This window comes from Acipenser ruthenus, chromosome 13, assembly GCF_902713425.1.
Source record: "Acipenser ruthenus chromosome 13, fAciRut3.2 maternal haplotype, whole genome shotgun sequence".
In the NCBI taxonomy this organism is placed as follows: domain Eukaryota; kingdom Metazoa; phylum Chordata; class Actinopteri; order Acipenseriformes; family Acipenseridae; genus Acipenser; species Acipenser ruthenus.
In genome coordinates this window covers 10179693-10200119 of record NC_081201.1, presented here as the reverse complement: position 1 = coordinate 10200119, position 20427 = coordinate 10179693, and the positions used below count along the sequence as shown (strand labels likewise).

At 41.6% G+C, this 20427-nt stretch overlaps 1 protein-coding gene across 4 annotated transcripts; it reads right to left on the bottom strand.

Annotated features, from left to right (window-relative positions):
- Positions 1-1063: 1063 nt before the first annotated feature.
- LOC117418348 (proline-rich protein 35-like) lies at positions 1064-20147 on the bottom strand. 4 transcript variants are annotated; one of them, XM_059035640.1, is made up of 4 exons: positions 20079-20147; positions 16514-18163; positions 4738-6441; positions 1064-3940 (listed from the first exon to the last, which is right to left on the bottom strand). In XM_059035640.1, exons 3-4 carry the CDS (start codon positions 6156-6158, stop codon positions 3127-3129), a joined length of 2235 nt encoding a protein of 744 aa, XP_058891623.1. In that variant the 5' UTR covers positions 6159-6441; positions 16514-18163; positions 20079-20147; the 3' UTR covers positions 1064-3126. The 4 variants fall into 4 exon arrangements, with proteins under 4 accessions (XP_058891623.1, XP_058891621.1, XP_058891624.1 ...); XM_059035638.1 differs by lacking the exon at positions 20079-20147 and adding an exon at positions 18801-18871; XM_059035641.1 differs by lacking the exons at positions 16514-18163; positions 20079-20147 and adding an exon at positions 12806-13026.
- Between the last annotated feature and the right edge of the window lie 280 nt (positions 20148-20427).

Sequence of the window (20427 nt, the reverse complement as noted above, 5' to 3'; positions counted from 1 at the left end):
ACCCAGGAGCAGCCCAATGCACTGGGGCAGACACAAAGTCAATTTGCACCCTCAAAGCTACAAATAGGCACAATAAAGGGAATTCCCCCCTTGAGAGAAACACTTAATTCAACGACTTGGTGATACAGTGATACCGTAAGTATGTCAATATACAGTGCAAGGTTATTTGTTTATTATGTCTTCTAATCCATACTTGGAACTGGTCACCACAGCACAAAAGGGACATTGTGGCCCTGGAGAGAGTCCAACGAAGGACAGAGGGAAGGAGACACTTATTTACACAGACAGTGGTGAGGGTATGGAATGGGCTACCTAGTCATGTTGTTGAGGCAGAATCACTTGGATCCTTTAAGACCTGACTTGACAAAGTTCTGAGATCAATCAGCTACTAGGAACCAGACGAGCATAGATGGGCCGAATGGCCTCCTCTCATTCATACATGTTCATATACTCTTTAGAGTTTGTAGCTTTTTTAAAGACAGCAAACACTTTCAAGGTATCACACACGCTTTATTATTCTGTAAACTATAAATATCCTTATAAAAAAATATTTTTGTTTTCCAGGTACAGTTTCAGTCAAAAGAGCTGAGCTGAGCTGAAAGTGCCTTTTCTGTGAGAAGCTGCTACTCTATACCAGTGCATGGTCATGTGCTGTATAAATATGTATTAAACTACATTAAAATACATTATATAAATTACATTATTATTATTATTATTATTATTATTTCTTTGCAATTTAATAGTATAATGTTAACATTTTTTTTTTGTACTTAAGAAGTTTTAATTTAACAAAAACATAGCTTAACGGTTCTGAAAAATTACCAAAGCTGTAGAATGTGCAGTTATTTTACGCACAGACTGGGGATATAAAGAGGAATTATAATTCAAACAACTTTGACTAAATATTAATGATTTTTAATCAGTTACAAACCATTTGGTAATTAATGTTTCGTACTAAATTCTAAAAATCAATAAATAAATCAATAAATGAATGAATAAATCAATCAATGAATAAATCAATGTAAACTGTAAAATGAGTGAAAGTGTTCCCTGTGAGGGCTGTCCAGCGCATTACATACAGAGAGGAATCTGTAATTGTGAATGCTGGCCACGTCTGTGTGTAAAAAGTGGGGGGTTAAATTGATCAGGGGATTAATACATATTAATCTGCTTTCCAGTCTGCTTGAGGTTGTTCCTGTTTTTGTTTGTCATAATAAAAGTGTGTTTGTATGCTACAACAGCTCCCTGTACTTGTGAATCATGCTTAGTCTGCCTGACCTCTTTTATAACTGATCTCAAATGAAAAAACAAAGTCAAGTAGATACGTGTTTTAGCTATTCCCTCTATCAGTGCTACTGTAATTTCCATAAACAGGTTGATGGAATAAATGAGTGTAAACTTTGGTACTAATGTCTGCATCTATTATTGTTGGCATTTACTGTAAATAAACATTATAACTGCGATCTTTCAGTTCTATTGTTCAAACATCGCCCGTGAGACCTGACAAAACGTTTTTACTGTAAGAAAAGTAAATCTTAATCTAAAAATATTATTCAATTCTTCAATAAGATGTACCAAAAAAAAACCCCACCATTTTTATAGATGTATTTATTTAATCTGCTGGAAGATAAATGAAACCAATTGGCATAAACAGTTCTGTTCAAATAGGAAATACAGGGTCTGCACTGCTAGGAAAATAAAAATGTACATAGCCGTTTATACAACTCTCCTGGAATGAGAATGAAAACACCAGTGCTATCAACCCCTCACCCCTCACAGGCACTAAACCCTTTTCTGTCTGGGGGACAAACAGACAGACAGACACAGAGGGCATCCTTCTCCTGTGCTGTCTATGAATCTCTAAACATTCTCACAGGGATGCTGTTTCTTTCCTCTTATTACTCTTGAACCGATACACAATGGGGTCAAGTATCTTAAAGCTGAAGTGTGAAATAATTAAATTAAATAATTAATGAAATATTAAATAATATAAAACATATGACCATACAGCAGTTGCACATACGGATTCAGCTCAGTGAGAGTGCCCTTGTAAATGTCCGCTCTTGTGATGAAAGGCTCTCAATGCCCTTAATCAAGATTCAGGATCTCTGGAATTCCTAGCTCGGCACACCAATAATGTTCAATCATTCTGGTCTGGACATAGAAACCCAGTTCTAAAATATTGGAACACTAAAATACTGGGCAGGAGTCATTTATGGTTCAAGCAATGGGTTTCCATCTTTGTCAACGTGGCTCCTATATGGCTTTCATACCTCCTTAGTTAGACATCCTGCATGTGCTTAAACTACCAGAACCCCTGTAAAGTCTGTGCCTTTGAGCATAGGGATAACATGGACCTCCTTGATGCACAAGCCTCCTGGCATATCATGTTTAGGGATAGCCTGGATATTGTATGTCTATCAGCATGACCTCTGAGAGCTGTTTGGGGACCATGAGAAGCTTTATGGCTACATGGCCTGTTGATTTAAAATGTTTGTTTGTTTATTTTAGAACGGGGTACCCCCGGCCCCTGTGTATAGTTTTTATTTGTGTTATTATTTCTGTATTTTTATATAGGACGAAAGTGTCCTTCATTATTTGTTATTGTTTTGTTTTGTTTTTAAATACCTCGTGAGGATGCGTGAGTGATCAGCTGCACTGCAGGTCTTTTATATCTGTGACCGAGGGATTAACCAGCTATCATCCCTCTGTCACATTTTGCAAGGGTTTAATAAGGATGCCTGACTGTCAGCTAGTTAAATACTCAGTACACAGGGGAGGGAGGGGGGTACCCTGTTCTAAAATAAACAAACAAACATTTTAAATCCGCAGGGCCCATCGCCCTGCCACTGGCTACTATTCTGTCAGTTCACAGAAATGATTTAACTGCTATGGTTTCTCTCAATATACAATCTCAAAGTCTCAGCAGACTTGTCCAGCTCTGCTTCTCCTGGCACTGCTATGATAAGTCCTATACTGTATGAGCCAGAGGTTGATTATAGGAAATGGCTAGTTTCCAGTGTTGTTTCATTGGCAGTAAATTACATTGGAGACAGGCCAGTTGTCTGGTGCTCTCCTCTGGAATGTCACAAGCGATAGCGCCAGTGTCAGCTGGTCAGGGAGCTCCTAGGGGTCAGCGCTAAGGGGGCTGTGAGGGCAAAGAGTGTCCCCTGAAAGATCTCTGGAAGAGGGTCGCTTCATGCTCTTGGAGCAGGGGGTGAACTCTGTCAAGACCAGGGAGGTGGAGTGACCATCAGGACACAGCAGCACGCTGGAGTCCGCCTCGCATTTCGTAGTTCGGCTGGGCCACAGTGCCTCGGCAGGGGGTGGGCGTAGCTCGCTGGGCAAGACCACCTCTGTCTTCACCACAGCTCCCAGGCTCAGCTCAGAGGCACGGCTCATTTTGATCAGCAGTTCAAGAGACTGACTCCGAGACTCCTGCAGTAGCCCCTCTGACTCACTCTCTACTGCTTTCTCTTCTTCTTCTTCCTCCTCTGGAAGACATCCTTTGCCCTGAGACCCTTGATCTTTGTCGGCCCCTGCTGGTTCCACAGTCTTCTTGACAGAGAGATCCAGGGGTCCTTCTGGCTGCCTGGTTGTCTTCTCAAGTGCCTGGTGGATGTGTGACAACTCACTGCGGATCTTGCAGAGATGCTCTCTCAGGTAGCATTGTCCCAGGACATTATCTTGTACCAGATTAGCAATCTTCCTCTCTGCCTCCTGGTACTCCTGCAGTGCTTTTGAGAGGTCCCCCAGTAGGACCACTGACTCGTCCAGTTCATCCTGCCTACCTGCTCCATTCTCCAGTGCCTTGCCAGGCTTCAAGGGGGACAGAGGTCTGGGAGGGAGAGCTGCTTTCTCCTGGCTCTCAGAATGGTACTTTCTAAGGTCCGAGTACCACTCTTCTGGAGGCATGGACTTGTGGAGAGCTGTTCGAAAACTGCCAAATAAGAAATAGAGACATTATAAAATTGCACTAAACTATTCACATAAGTGGGGATTAAAAAATACAGCACCTGCTTTATTTCCTTTTTCAAAGAGTTTTAGAACAGGGTTCTAGTTCTTTTTTTAATGCAGTGGTACGTTCAGGAGGGACCCCCTATTTCTGTAAGTTACGAAAATAGCATGTTACGCTGTATCTAGTGATTGACTCTACCCCTAAGAAACAGGCTAATATAGATTCCCCTCCCCTATAAGTGTACCCCAAGCTCATTATCCTTGACCTGAAACAACACACTTCTGCTCTCTTTAACAGAAACAGGTAATTGAAGCCATCAGTGCAAATACCTCTCACTTGTTTGTTAGGTATATGTTTTTGTGCCTATCTTGGCAGATTAGTGTCTGATGTGCTTGTTTTGTTTTATGGGTGACTGTTGCCCACATTTAGAAGGCTGTGTGGTCCAGTGGTTAAAGAAATGGGTTTCTAACCAGGAGGTCCCCGATTCAAATCCCGGCTCACTCACTGACTCTTTGTGTGATCCTGAGCAAGTCACTTAACCACCTTATGCTCCATCTTTTGGGTGAGATGTTGTTATAAGTGACTCTGCTTCTGATGCATAGTTCACAAACCCTAGTCTCTGTAAGTCACCTTGGATAAAGGCGTCTGCTAAATAAAAAAATAATTGAGACCACAAAACTCTTGTGGCCAAAGAACCCAGATTCAAACCCAACATCCTGTCGTGCAACCTAGCCCAGTGGCAGCAGCTTCAGGTTCTATGAGGATGCTGAGGTACTCACCTGCTGTGGAAGAGTTGGTCTGCAGCAGTGGAAAATTTTGGGTTGCTCCGGAGGTTCTTCAGGAGGTCCAGCGGGCACCCCAAGTGAGGCTTCTTCTCTGGGGGGGCTTCCTCACTCTCCAGGGGCTCACTTGTGCGCTTGCTCCCTTTCTCTCTCAGTGAAGTCACTTCCACTGCAGCCTTGTGGCTCCACCCTCCCGTTTTGCCCTCCTTGATGGGTGCTTGGAGCTTCTCCTCTACTGTTCTGTAGCCAGCCTCTGAGGCAAACGCAGCCTGATGGTGGGCAGACCACACTGCTGGGGGAGGGGAGCCAGTGGCAGTGGCAGTGGTGGGACACAGAGCTGGGACTTTCCAGAGGCTGATTTTGGGTGGGAAGCTAGGGGGGTGGTTGGGTTCCATACTGACTGGGGAGAATTGACCCAGTTTAGCCCCCTTTCCAGCGTCCTGAGCAGAACCAAAAGCGTGTTCACAGAGAAGAGGGTAGTAGAAGCGGGGTGGCAGGATGGCCCGATCTACTTGCTGGAGGGCGGCAGAGGGAGTTTGCATTAGCTGGGCAGCCGATGCCAAGAAGGGCAGCTGGGCAAGTTGGGCATGAGCACCGGCTACTGCAGGGTTCATGTAGGAGAACAAGCCTGGGCTCAGAGGGTAGCTGACCCCCAGGACTGACAGATTAAGTCCGGAAAGGTCCTGGCAGTCTGTGAAGGCTGGGGGCGGAGGGTAGGAAGGTATGGATCCCCCTTCAGGACATGGTAGTGAACCCTCAGTGTTGCTCTTCCGGTGGCCGGTGGCCAGAAGATGCCACTGCTCTGAGAGTAGGCTGGGGCCACTTAGACTGTTCTTGGAGAGCTTGTAGTGCTTCAGTTTGGCCTCCACTTCCCTGGCATTGAGGAGCTGATCCTCCAAGGAGAAGACATCCGTGATCACAAAATCTGCCTCTGCTTGCTTGCCCCTTTTGTTGTTGCTGCTGCTGTTACTGTGAGGCTTCTTCTGGTCCACTTTGGAAGGTGGAGCCTCCTCTTCTTTATGCCTTCCCCCCTCATCAGGCTCCTCCCTCTCTCCCATGAGGTGGTCGTCCTGCAGGACTTCCCTGGTTGGTGCATCATTGCCATGGGCAGGCTCTGCCTCATCTCTCCCCCTCAGGCAGGTCCCAGGAGGGAGTGGGCGGAGTTGGTCAGGGTGCAGGATGTTACCCTTCTTGTAGGGCCAGTCAGACTCGATGAGCAGGGAGAGTGAATTCTTGCACAGACTGTACTTCATGTGGTTGTAGAGGTGGGATTTCTCCATGCAGGTGAAGGGGCACTGGAAACACTTGTAGTTGTATGGCTTGCCCCATGGCCGAGGGATGTAATGGGGCTTCTTGGGCTTGCGCTCCTTATGCTTGTAAACCGAGCTGATCTTGCAGCTGAGATCTTCTTTCGGCATGGCTGTGAGTGTAAACTGTGCGAGACAAACTGTAATGTTCAGCACTAAAACAGGATGCAGTCAAGGGTTTCCATGTGCTGGAATCCAGACTAACAGAAGAGGGAACGCCCTCCTGAGATGACAAGTCTGACAGGCTCTGGAAGTCACTGTTTCAGTCTAGTGTTCTATACAGGTAGTATCATTCATGGTAGATAAGGTGGGTTATGTAGGATAATGGAATAGGTTAATTCTCATTAGGGAATTCGTTTTTTTTCTGCTGTTAATGTGGTGAAATCCAGAGATGCTGTCAAGGAAAGAAGAAAAAAATTGTCAGTCAAGATTCACTCAAAAGGGAAAACCAGGTTTGCCTCATATGGATATTCTACTTCTCACATAACTAATGCCATACATGACACATCTACAATCAGAACCTAGATATTGACAAATAATGAATGACAGTATTGATGAGGTTGATAGTGCTGTCTGAGTTATCTCAGCTGGTACAGCTGGGGACTCACATTAGCACGGCTGCTGGTTCAAGCTTCATGTTAGGTGAATGTGTTTTAGATATAATGTAAAGAACTGCCTTTGAAACTGCTGGCCTGGAAGTTTACAGGAACACAAAAAGAAAAGGAAGAAGCCAGTGATTAACATACAGTAGAGCACTGTGGTCTAGTCTTTGCGTGTGGCTGGGCAGAGTTGCCATTAACCTATCTGCAGGGTGGCCAGGCTGCTCTGATCTCACTGTACCTGCCAGAACTCATTATTTCCAGTGCTGTACCAGGCGCTAGCAGGGAGCGAGCTGTGCTGGGAGCAGGCAGGCCTCTGGGAGCTTGCACCTGTGCTGGGGATTTTGCCCTGTTGGGCTGCAGCGTGGTGGGGATAGTGTGAGTAGGGACTCCCCAGAGTCAGACCTCTGGCTGGGAGAGGACAGGGTGGGGAGGATGGCAGCCGGTAATGAAAGACTGGCAGAGTGCCCAGGGGGCATCGTTAGTGTAGGGGCTGTAGGATCTGGGTCAGAGACAGGGAGAGGGGGGCATCTCATAGAGTACCAGACTTTTTGGGGGCATGTTTTAACTTTTTACAAAATCAGACTCCCAACTTCTCTCTGTCCTCTTTAGTTCATAGTAATTTTTCAGATCTGTCTAACAAACATAACTTCCAAATGTAACAAATAGTGGATCAATCTGTCCAATTTTATTACAAAATATATTTTTACTATTACTGTAGACAATGACATAATTGAATTTACCATTATTATTTTATACTGCAAGTTGTGCAGCAGGCATGAACACATTATTTGAAAAGAAGAAACAAATACTCCCAAAATGGGAGTTTAAATACACAGAAATGAGCTGGATTTGAACACAGTCCTCCAATGTGAATGACATACAGTGCTGGTTGTGTAGCCCACCACACCAGCTACACATATTGAAACTAATGTTAATCGCAGGCCCACTTTCAACTGTAACCCAGACATCTAAGAGGAAATGCATATAAAGGTATAGCACAGTCTCACCATACGGTAATTTAACTGATTCTTTGAAGAGGAAGAAATAAGTCATGAAACCAACGTTGGCTTGAACCCACAATCCTGGGAGAAGAAGTCCCATGTTCTACCAGCGGAGATAACTAGACAAGTAGCTCAAATGCTCACCCATACTCGCATCCACAAAGTGGAAATAACCAGCTGTATTCAAATACAAGAAAGGGCTGCAACAATCGCTTTGTTTACACGCAAAAATAAAAAGAAGTCTCACCTTTTTGTCACACTATTTTGGTCGTACCTTTTGGGCATTTTGGGTTTACATGTAGTTTTCTTTAGAGTGTGAAATTCTCCAAAATTCAAATGACCTAATTAATATGCAAATATGGAAGGGCATATTTAAATGTTTCTGTCAGTGTTCCAATTTGGCCAAATACCATGCAGCTTTGTTAAAGTTGTTTAGAAAAAGGTTTTAGTTTGTGTTGAAGAACCGCTTGTCAAATTTGGCCACCAAAAAAAAACAAAAAAACAAAAATTAAAAAGGTAAACAAAACAAAAACCCAGACATAGCGTTACACAAATAAAAAAAGACCAGTATTCTATAAAAAAAAGACCAGTATTCTATAAAAAAAAGACCAGTATTCTATAAAAAAGGATCAGTATTCTATAAAAAAAGAACAGTATTCTATAAAAAAAAGACCAGTATTCTATAAGAGAGTGCTGTATATATATTTATATACAAATTATACACTTGCATATATATACAAGGTGCCAATCAGCCCCTAAATGCAGCTGAGCAGCTGAGATCAATAGGAATCATTTTTTACAGAAGATTTTCACTGCCCCCCTTCCCCCCTCCTCCATGTTGTTTTCAAGCCCTCCAGTCTCGTTTTAAGCTTTTACTGGAGTATGTAGACAGCACTAATCTGCCCTGGTGAAATATCAATAACCTCAATTAATAGGCTAACGACTCTGAAAACACAAAGGTCATTGGAGTAGCGCCCCAGTTATAACAAAATATGTTCATAACATTGCTTTGTTATTGAAGTATTTTATAACAAACATAGGCAATTTATCCTATAGCAATGCTTGCTAAACTGATACATGTGCACAGAATAGGGAGCTTAGTGTTAACAAGGCTCTGACGTATATTCTGGTGTGGGTATTTTAACCACATACTGTTCTTTCTGATTGATTTGCACTTAGCACAAATACAGAGAAGGTACCATGTCTATATAATTCAGCTAAATTGAGGTACCTAACTTTATTTCTTTAAAAACATTTGACAAATATTGGAGAATATAAATAATGAAATCCAATTTATACATATTAAATAAACTATTTTATTGTCCAATTGTGTTCCCTCACCACAGCAACTCCCCACAACAGCTCAGGAAAGTAGAATGGAGATGTCAGTGTGTTACTGGCTGCTGGAGGACAGTCCTGCAGGTGTCTGCTTCCCTGGCCAGTAGGGTCCACAGTAGCACAGTCCCTGTCCATTGTCCTTAATCTTAAAACCAATGCAACGCTCCTTATGGAATACCCAGTGAAGACCGTCAACTTCACGCAGCCAGGAAGTGACCCTGCACACACCCACTCAGCCAGGCCTTTACCTGGGGTACCACTCGAGTGAGTCACCCTGCACACACCCAGTCATGCCTGTACCTGGGGAACCACTCAAGGACACTTCATCAATTTCTATTTTTGCAGTTGAAAATAATTAGTACATTTACTAAAAATTGCCATTACTCATGAAGAAAATCCCTGAGCAGCTTTTGAAATGCAGTGTCATCAGTGTCTTTGATGGTAAAGCGCATTAATGGAAAGCACACAGTGCCCCCTGCTGGAAGAGAGCGATTCAGCACTGGAGCAGATGCAGACAGTTAGGCAAATCAATTATTTTGCACCTTGGGGGGTCATCATTTTATTATCTCTCTAACTTAACAGCAAACAGGTTTCTGATTCTTCAAAGACACGGTTTGCATTAAAATAGTTTTTGCATTGCAACTTTAAAAACTTCAAAAGCACTACATCTTTAAAAACTGTTAAATACTAAAAACATTCTTTATAATGCCATGTTGAAAATGTAACGTTGAAATTTAAATCAGTAGCATGGATTGTATGCCAGCTATAATCAGTAACCGAAATCTTTCATTTAAAATCTTACAAAACCAAAGAAAAATTAGCATTCCTAAACCAATAAAAGGTCATTTTACTTCAGTTTATGAATGCAATCTTCCATAACCTCCATGACACCTCATTGCAGATGCTGGAAGCAATATCCCCCATACCACACCACAAAACACTCTTCAGCTGATAAAGTACAATGCTACAAAAAAAAGCACAAAAATAATTTATTTCCTATCTTCACTGACAAATAAAGTAATCTCAAATAAAAAAATCCTTGACTTAACTGGTTCCTTAGTTCTTATAGAAAACCAGCAAAGCCCACATACGGCACATCTGTAAAAATGTATTTTATGTTCTGGAACGTATGTTTTTGCAGAATAATAATGGCAGACATTTGCCTATACTTCATCCATCCCTGAAAGCTAATCAACTATACGGGAGGGCTGATGCTGGAAAAAAAATTATCAACAATTCAAACAAGAAAACCAAACAGAGGAAAAGAGCATTCTGAAAATCACCAGTAGTAAGTGAATTTGAAATCATGACGTGACCTATATTTATGATCTACATGGATGTATTGTATAAACATGCTATTGGTGGTGCCAGAACCTTACGATTGGCCCCACATTTATTAAAATGAATATTAAAATAATATGTTAAAGCAAATCCAAATGACTGTGCAAGCACATGCAACAGCAGCCTTTCCCAAATCCAAACCTGAACATACCCTGCCATCCAAACCATAATGAAATGCATGTAACATCTTCGTCATCTCTCTGTGATAAGCATGGAAAACATTACAGCTGCCCCTGTATTTTTTTTATACAAATTGCTACAGCTGATTTGTGATGAAATGTAGCAAAAACATAAACAAAGACTAGGCAAGGCAATCTGAGGATGAAACAGGTTGGGTCAGTATTCCAAACACTATTCTGAACAGGTTCGGGTTTAGAGTCTACAGCAATTCATTAATGAGTTTGCAGTAGTTAGAGTTATTAACCCTATGCTTTTTTTTAAATAAATGGCAATCTCCGACTCCATATGATAATAAACCCGATGTAACATCAGAAAGTTAAAATTATAAATATGGGTATCACTGGTATACAGACACACTCGTAGAAAAGAATGTGCTTACAGTATGGACCACAAATTTACAATGGACTTGTAATGAGACAAGCAGCTTTTCACATACATCCTGAGTCCTTATACTAACTATGCCAATATTATTGAAGGGCAGCGTTAATGCTCCCATGCATAATCTATAAGCAAATATGCTACAATTCGCATTCACAAAGACATGCATGAAATAATTTACAATGCTAAATATAGTAATCTTCTGTTTTCTTTCATGAGCAAAATTATTTGTTTTATTGGCAACACTATTGGCAAAAATAAACCCTTAGGCTAACAATTCCAATGGTAAACATATACGGTATTAAAATTCAACTATTTTTGTCCTGAGTGCATTACTTACCGACTCCCAGATTCATTATTCTTAGTTTCACAGCACTTTGCCATTAGTTTAACAGCTGGTGCCATTAGCGAAAACGAGAAATATGTTGCTATATTTCGACTGATACATTTCCTTCATATGTTTGTGATTAACATAAAAAACATACCTAATTATTATTATTATTATTATTATTATTATTATTATTATTATTATTATTATTATTATTATTAATTGATTAAATTAATTAATTAAATAGTCACCACTTAAACCAGTTCACGGCAGTATGATAAAAACAAAACGTAACCATGTACTGGAAAATCACTGTATCGGTAAACGTATGGTCAAGTGGATATAAGCATGAAGCTTAGAACACAGATATTTGCTGATTGGTAAAGTAGGCTAAATGGTAAATATAAATATGAAGGAATAAGGATTTATCAACGCTTTTTTCTATGAAGGCGAAAAAAACTTTTAGCCTTATGTTGAAAAACCAGGCAATTATTATGTTTTTATTTTTCTAAGATGAATGGGTGTTTTTTATTTGTGCACAAATGAACAAAAGAAATAAATGTTTTAAAAGTATGAAACTGCGTATTAAATGCATTCAAATAATTAACATTACAAATCTTAATATATAAAGAAGAAAGTCTGTCTGTCTACCAGTGCAACCAAACTTTGCTCAGCCTCCTCTTTCCTCCAGGGGACGGTCGAGGGCTATGTTTGGAGCCAAAAGTTTGGTACTTTATTTAGTAACCCCATTGCTGGATCACTACAGTAGCCGTGTATCTCAAATTAAAGAAACCCACAAAACCAAAAAAATAAGGGAAAGGGGTCAGAACGCATTGTGCGACACCCAAGATCGGTAACATAGGAAACCATAAGGCTACCGTTCCCCAGTTTGTCAGGCATGATACATTGAAATATTGAATTTCCCCAGGCAACGCCGGGTACTTCAGCTAGTGGTTTATATAACGGTTTGTTCAGTCAGAATAAAATCAGTTTAGCAACGCTTTTAATGCACAATGTAGGCTACGAAACAAGGTGCCTGAAAGTAATAACAATACAGTAATACAAGCTGTAACAATAAAGGTTGCTGTAAAGGTGGAATATAAAAAACACATTGCTCTCTGCTTACACAACAAAACTCAATCTTTCGGTTCTTTTAATTATTTACTGATCTATCTAGGGCCTATGTATTTCATGCTGTGTTCAACAACATTGAACAGTCGAAATTATGAGCTATGTTGCAGTGTAGACTTAGTTACATGAAAAATAACCATATTTGGTCAGAAAAAGAACAAAAAAAAACATAACTGTCCACTTGACACTAAATAAACGTGACTTTCTACATGAAAACGGATTTAAAATACAATGAAAATAATAAATAAAAAGTTATCTAAAAAACAAGACAGTTAACAAAAGCATAGATAACACATATTTAATACTATTACGACTACCACTACTACTACTACTACTGCTACTACTACTAATAATAATAATAATAATAATAACAACAACAACAACAACAGCAAACATGCTCCCAATAAAATACTTATTAACTGCACGTGCAGTGCAATAAATAATGAGATAAGGCAGTACCTGTAAAGTGCGCTTACCTGCCGCCTCCGCCGCGGTGCCCGTGTGTTTATAATGCTTGCTCACAGCGTGAGTGAGAGTCTGCACGGTTTGGTGCGAGGTATATATTGTCTGGAAGCCATGCCCAGAGGCATTACCAGTATTCCTCGCTCCCTATTCCCTATATGGAAGTGTCACATGTGGTCTAACCACCCAGCTACTGTGAACAGTGCACGCGCCAGACTTCATCTCTGCACTGGAATAGTCTTGCAGTGGTTGCTCAGTGAGATAGGATGCTGGGAAATGAAATGGAAAACTTTCAGTGAGAGGGTAGCTCTATATCAGATGCATTATAAGAGTGCAGGAAAAGATAGGACTTCTTACAGCAAATATGTGTTCCCATCATATACCTCAATCCATCCATCTGCAATTCATGTGTAGCATAACTGCATTTTTTAGATAAAGTAAATATGACCTACAAATATAGTTGTCTTCATCCACCTACTTCCTGTCTGCCTTTTTTCAGCATTCCTTGAAAATGAGATGACGTTCTCATCTTGCTTAAATAATACATATTTGAATTGCATTGAATTGGTCTGTGGTCTAACTAAATAGGTATCACCATCCTTGAACTAAAATGCACCCATCCCCGGCCATGCTAAAATGAACTTCACCGAATACTAAATATTACAGTAGGGTTAAAAGCATCTCCCCTGTCCTGCTGCACTTGCTTCCTCTCTGTACTGTACTCATGTAGCAATTGTCAGAACTTACTTAGCGGTCTTCCTGTCTCCTCAATGTGCCTATAGTACAAGTGTGTCCTGGCGATGCTGTACCACCACCCTGTCCTGTGAGTTGTGTTGTACTGCACTGATCTCTGCCCAGGCGTACTCCCCAGCCCCTGTCAGTACAGGACAGGAGACTCTCTTCCCTCCTTTCCCATCACGTCAGTGCTCAATGCAACGGCTGCGATTGCAGCTGACACGGGTTCAGTTTTGAATCGTGTCATCTTTCAAAACCAGCAGGTCTCAATTCCGCTGTTGTTAATTGCATCAAGATCTGTTCATGCTTGGACAGGCTAATCTGACACAAGTACACTGCTGTGTGGGTGTGTTGGGTTAAAGCATTTAAAATTAACACTAAACCACCACCACCAAACAATTTGGCACAATTCTGCACAGCTGGCAGTCTGCGCCCAGCAGGGACTCAATGGCAAGGGTGCATGGGGTCAGGATTATGTCAAGTGAAACTAAGTTACTGCCTCTATTGAACATGGTTTGATCTGCGTTTGCACTGCCTCAAGCCTTGTTCTGAACACCACTCTATAGGCATGTTGTTCCAGTGATTGCAGGTTCGTTCAGGTCTCAGGGTGGAAAACGGGCTGGAATGGGTTGGAATGGTTTGGAATAGTTTGTGAGGCATTCTCAAGGCAGGTTGTTATGCACACATGGTCGTGAGGGTCAAAATCTGAAACTTGTTTTAAGAGGCTGAGCACGGTGCACAAGAAGACGACATCTCAGCCTGCATTTGAGTGTGGCAACATTGGATCGCCAAGACAGAGCTTTAGAGGCTGACTCGCCACGTGTATGATTTCGGATTCCAGAGAAGTCACGTGCATTGTGACCTTTCAGCTGGTACAGTACAGAAGCAGGTGGGAGATGAAATCATAACACAAGGTTAGCCAACAAGACTCCAACAAAACATCTATAGGAAAAATACATCAGTATTAGAACAGAACAAGTATGTCAGTAGCATACACCACACTGCTGTGAAATCAGTTAATCAGAGATATCTGTATGACAAGTTGATGACCCTGGTATTAAAGATGTATATGTCATTAGGTAAGCAAACGAGGTGTTAGTATCATGGTTAAGTATATTAAAATGTCTGTATATTAAAATGCATGATGAATAACTGAGAGTCTGTTCAGTCTGACACTCCCAATAACTTGTGCTAAATAATGTTAATACCACTTTTCATCACAATTGCAGAAGCGGTTTCCAGTTACATGGAAAAACTTAAAACGATTTGCAGGATGACCACCTCCACTATATCCATGTCCCTGGGATAATACTGTATCCCCTTTTGTATCCCCTTTAATAAATGCTACTTTCAGATCATTTCTGACAGCATGTTTAATTTGGAGAGACTCCTACACAAGTGTCGCAAATCCATTCATAGGACAAACCCGTCACTTATCTTTTCCTCACTCATCCTAAATAACACCAGGCACCAGTAATCTAGTCTAGCAGATTTTTTTCAAGGAGGTTATTGAGGCGCAGAGAGAGAGAGAGAGAGAGAGAGAGAGAGAGAGAGAGAGAGAGAGAGAGAGAGAGAGAGAGAGAGAGAGAGAGAGAGAGAGAGAGAGACCCTCAAAATGACCTGAACACCCCCTGTCTACCATTCAGTCCTGGGCCTCTCACAAGAACATTCTGCCTCTTGTGCCAAATTGTGTGGTGTTTTTTTTTTTTTTTTTTTTTTTGTACGAGACATCATTTTGCACAGTATTAACTTCGACACTTAATGTCCACTGAGTTGAGAACACCAACTCATTATACCAAAGCCGATTTGAAATGAAAAGCATGAGAGCAGAGTTATAGCCTGCAGTGTGCACCACATAACCCCTCATGCTTTTCAGAAACCATGCTGTGCATAACTCACACTTAGCAATAAAACCACGGAATAATCAGAGCGACGTGTGGTTCGAAAGAAGACTTCCAGCGACACAGAAAACTGTCTCACAGTCCTGAATTATAGATGTGGACCGACTGGCTTAGGCACTAGATTTAGGAACAATGGTGACAATTTATTTCAGCTGAAAGTTCAAGCAGGGTTGAGTTCAAATGAAGCTGCATCAAATTCATGACATATTTGGCACAAAGGGGGTTGACTTGATCAACCTATAACCCGCTGAGAAAAGCCACACCTGGATTTGTTAGAGCATTCACCTGGAATCCACCAACCATTTCGTTTTAGGTCTAATCCTGGGATAACCACAGACAGGTGGTTGACTTGATCCAGGTTGATTCACCAGTACTGTAAAATGCTAAAAAGAAAATCACCTGCAACACCCTAAACAAATCTATCAGTAATAAATACTACGTTAAATTAACTTAATTTGATTCTTTAATCAAATTAGTTTTTCATTGTCTTCCCCTCAGTTTGCTGAAGATATTTACACCCACATGTAGGATAAATAACTGTTTACCCTGACCTCAAGCTCTGAAAAATTCATGGCTATGCTCAGCAATTAGGCGTCTGTTTTATTCCAGTCTCTCATTTGTCAAAGCAATAACACATGCTTGATCAGTTAACCACACAGCACTTAATCCACAGTGTAACATGCCTCGTTTTATTATGATGTTATTGATGTAGCTGTTAATTAATTGATAGTATTGAATTTTTTAAATGTGTGATCATGGTTGTTTGAATGATTTGAATGATGAGGGAACAGATAGCCTTTGGCTAAAGAAATGTATTCTGTCTCGCTATATATATACTGTATATGTGTGGCAAAGCCCTCAACTCGGGCTTGTTGCACCCTTTAAAAATACTGACCCAGACACAGAAACTGGATTTTAGTGCATTGCACATGTTTATTTACAATAAACAAAAAACAAACAAAAGACCAACCCATGAACAGAGCGCTAACTAGCATGCAGGACAGCTCTGCCATTTACCAGCAACCAAACAAGTGCACACCCAGTACACTAACTCAGGAACACACAGTACCTTTCTTTTGGACTCACAGAGGTCTCCCCAGCACATGTAGCTTCACAGCCTGGCACACAGCCCTGACTGCAGGGTTTCCAACCCTTTTATGCAGGGCCTCATTAACTCAATTGGAGCCAGGTGTTCCTCTCGTCAAAACGCCAACAAGAAAAGGTAAAGTTGAATGTGACCGATCCAAGAACCTCCTAATCCGTTGGTTTGTCCCGGTTTAAGGCTTGTATTCAGCTCCCTTCCGGCTCGGTTGCCCCCTCTCCAGCACCACGACGCAGGATCCTGCATGGAAAAACAAACAGCATTCACCATGCACGCCACGATCTCAGCCCTCACTACTCTGGTTTGGTCTTCTGACTCGGCCACTTGTACTTAACTTGTAGGACCTCGCGTCTCGGGTGTGTACAGGGAGCTGGCCGTCCATCCCTTGGCTGTCTTTTTGCTCTTCTGCAGCATCGGTCATGGAGGTTGGTACCTTGAACGGAAGCAATACAACACCTTGTCATAAACCACCATTAATATTGGTAGCAGAAATATTTTTGCCATGTGTCTTTACTTCTGAAGCATTTGTCAAATGCTTTAATCAAATTAAATTCTCTTAACAGAAGTGCCTCCATTTGGGTCATGAACAAAAATTAATTATTTGATAAGACTTCACTAAAAAACACAGAGCTACTGCTTTGGTTCCCCATCAGTAACTTCAAAGTTCATAAATATCTCTTGTCGTAATTTCTCAAACTTGCTCCAAGTCCTTTTCTTTGTCGGTGGTTCAGTGGTACAAACATATTGATACACTATAGTTGTGTGTCGTCGTGAGGAACCACATTGTCATTAACACAACTTCTGGAGCATACAAATTGCAAGCCTGTCCCGTACCACATGCTGAAAACCACTGCTCTAGGGCACAGCAGGGTATGGCCAGCAAATCGAAAGAAACTCAAAAGTGGATCATAGCAGTCTTAGCAAAACAAATGAGCCACTTACACCAAGGCGTTAGGATTGAAATCCAGTTTGAATTACATCTCAATATGTTTCCTCCATAGTTGCAAAACAATTTGAATGTAAAACTAAAAAAGTAAAGCAAACATTTCGGCTAGTGCCTTTATCAGTTTAGCCCTCATACCTTCTATGCTAGAGATAATCTATGACTATTTAGAATAGAATAGTAAATCTACAGGACTGTCTGCATAATGTGTGTCTGTTACTGCTGTCTGTCGTCATCTTCACTACACCTGGACGAGATCTGTGCTGGTCTGTGCACTAGACAGTTTCCCAGGGATGTGATTAGCGCAGCAGTCCAGAGGAAGTGGATATGTTGCTAGCAGAGTTGTGAGATCAAGTTCTGAGGCGCTGAGTGATGCATGTCCTGCACGACAGCTCCCCATCCCTCTCCCTCTCTCTCCAGCTCTCTGCTTCTCTCCAAGCCTCCAGCCTGCTCTGGGTCGACTCCAGGTTCTTGATTTCTTTCCTCTGGTCCACTGCAAGGTGTCTGTAGGGCTTTTCAGGAAATGTCAGGGACCATGTGGTATGGAGACGGCCTTTCAGAAGGGATCAGGCTGGCTGTCAGGCAGTAGGGTGCAAATTGGGAGTGACAGGCTGTTCCACGGGGCCTAACCATCTGTACTAAATATGACAGCAGGGAGAGTGGGCAGAAGGATGCTTGATAAATCAGGGGAAATGAGACAGGCAGGGAAACAGAGAGGGAGAGAGATGTTAAACGAATGGCAGCTTTTAAAAATAATCCATGTTTAATCTTATTTGAGAGAGAAGCTAACTTTTCTATTAAAGAAAGGAAACATAAGAGATCAAATCGGATAAAAGTTCCTAAATCAGAAAGATGTTTTGCAATATAAAAAATAGCTAGTTAGCTATTTCTATTACTCAAGCAGAATAATGGGAATTAGTGCAGCTATAATAAACTAACCTCTACCTGAACGCTGCATTATGATTTCCAACTATGTTCATACAATCAGAAACAACCAATCAGAATACAATTCTATACCTACAGCCAGCCATATCTGAGCAACAACTTGGCATGTCAGCCCACATTGAATTGAATGGAAAGGCAAGGACTGGACACGAACCCTAAATTAGATTGATGTATAATGTGAAAACCTTAATTATTTTAAATGTTCAGAGCCCCTTTCATACAGACCCAGACACAAGAATTGCAGTTTTTAAACCACTTGTGCAATTATTTACAGAAATAAAAAAAGATAAGTCAAAACAAAAACCTAACTCACACATGGAGTACTAACTAAACTTTGCTCCATCCTTAAACTACCAAACTGCTTACCAGTCACAAAACATTGCAACACAAAACAGTTCACACACCCACACACTTTCATTTAAACCACACCAGTCTCTTCACAATGGCTGGAGACTGTCCTGAACAAACATTTCGGAGCGGAGCAGTGGTGCAGCGTGGGAGGAAGGGGTGAATTCTGGTTGGTTGCTGAGGAAGAAGTGACAGGAGTGTGCCAGAGTAGAGATGTGCTGAGAGTAGGAGAGGGAGGGGTCGAGGGTGAGAGAGGTTCTTGGTGGATAAGGAGGGATAGAGGGTTGTGGATTCAAGAGGAATAGAGATAGAAAGAGGGGGGGGGGAAGGAGAGGTTGAGATGATGAAAGTGCATCCAGGAGGAGATGGCCAAGAGGCCGGTAGAGATACAGGAGGAACTATCGGAGTCAGAAGGCAGAAAGGAGAGGAAGATCTGGGCATCATCAGAAAATTTGAGAAGCCATGGGATGATATGAGGGGACTCCGGGAGTGGGTGTAGAGAGAAAACAGGAGGGGTCCCAGGTCAGCAAGGGAGGCAGGAGAATAGAGTGGTCAACTGTGTCAAAGGCAGCAGAGAGGTCGAGGAGTATTAGGACAGAGGAGAGGGAAGCAGCACAGGCAGAGACTAGAGAGTTAGTGATGGAGAGAAGAGCAGTTTCAGTGGAGTGTACAAGGCGAAAACCAGATTAGAAGGGGTCGAGCAGAGAATATGTTGACAGGAAAGCAGAGAGCTGGTGATGTACCACTCGCTCTAGGGTTTTAGAGAGGAACGGGAGAAGGGAAACAAAACATTAGTTCTGGAGGGAAGATGAGATCAAGGGAGGGTTTTGTTTTTTTAAGATGGGGTGAAGGAGTGAAGGGGAAGAAATGCAGCAGAATGGTTAGGGTTGGAGAAGTGGATGTTGAAGTCACCTAATAGAACAGGGGTGGAGGGAGAGTCATGTTAGGAATGAGTAGAGGAAAGGAAGTAGGAATGGCTACGGGAGAGGGTAGTGCCGAGAGGGAGACGAAAACAGACAGGTACTGGAGGGGCGAGAGGATAAATGAAGCCGAGATTTTATAAATACGGTAGATGTTGGAACAAACTTCATACCATATTTTCAGGCAGGATTTTAAGTAAATTTTGACACTAGTATTTTTACTCTAGTATACAGCAGTGAAATGAGATATGAATGTCCCGGGGCAAAATGTACTGCTTGAATTGTTCTTGAAGAATTGGCTGTGTGACATGAAACGACGCTGTTTATTGTGTATAACTGACATTATAATTTCAAATTAAATACTTGGAGCACTCACGTTATATAAATGAATCAACTTCAAAAAAATCAGATGTCAGTGATTCTGCTAAAAGAAAAGGCCTCAATCATCTTGCCATCTAGAATGAATTTCTGTAGGTGGAAATGTTTATATTTCTGTGAGCATATTGATTTCTGTACAGTGTCTCAAAAACATTCAGGGGCCCGTTTGCGATGTGGCTGCGATGAGATTGCGAGGATGCAAGTGCCGTCGCTTGCGATCGGTGCTGAAAAAAAAAAAAATCAGTAAATCGGCAATCCACTTTAAAGCCTAGTGACTGATTAGTTAATTACCCAACGGCAGGGGTGCAAAGGAGAACTTTTTTTCAAAAAAGAAATTGATACAATCA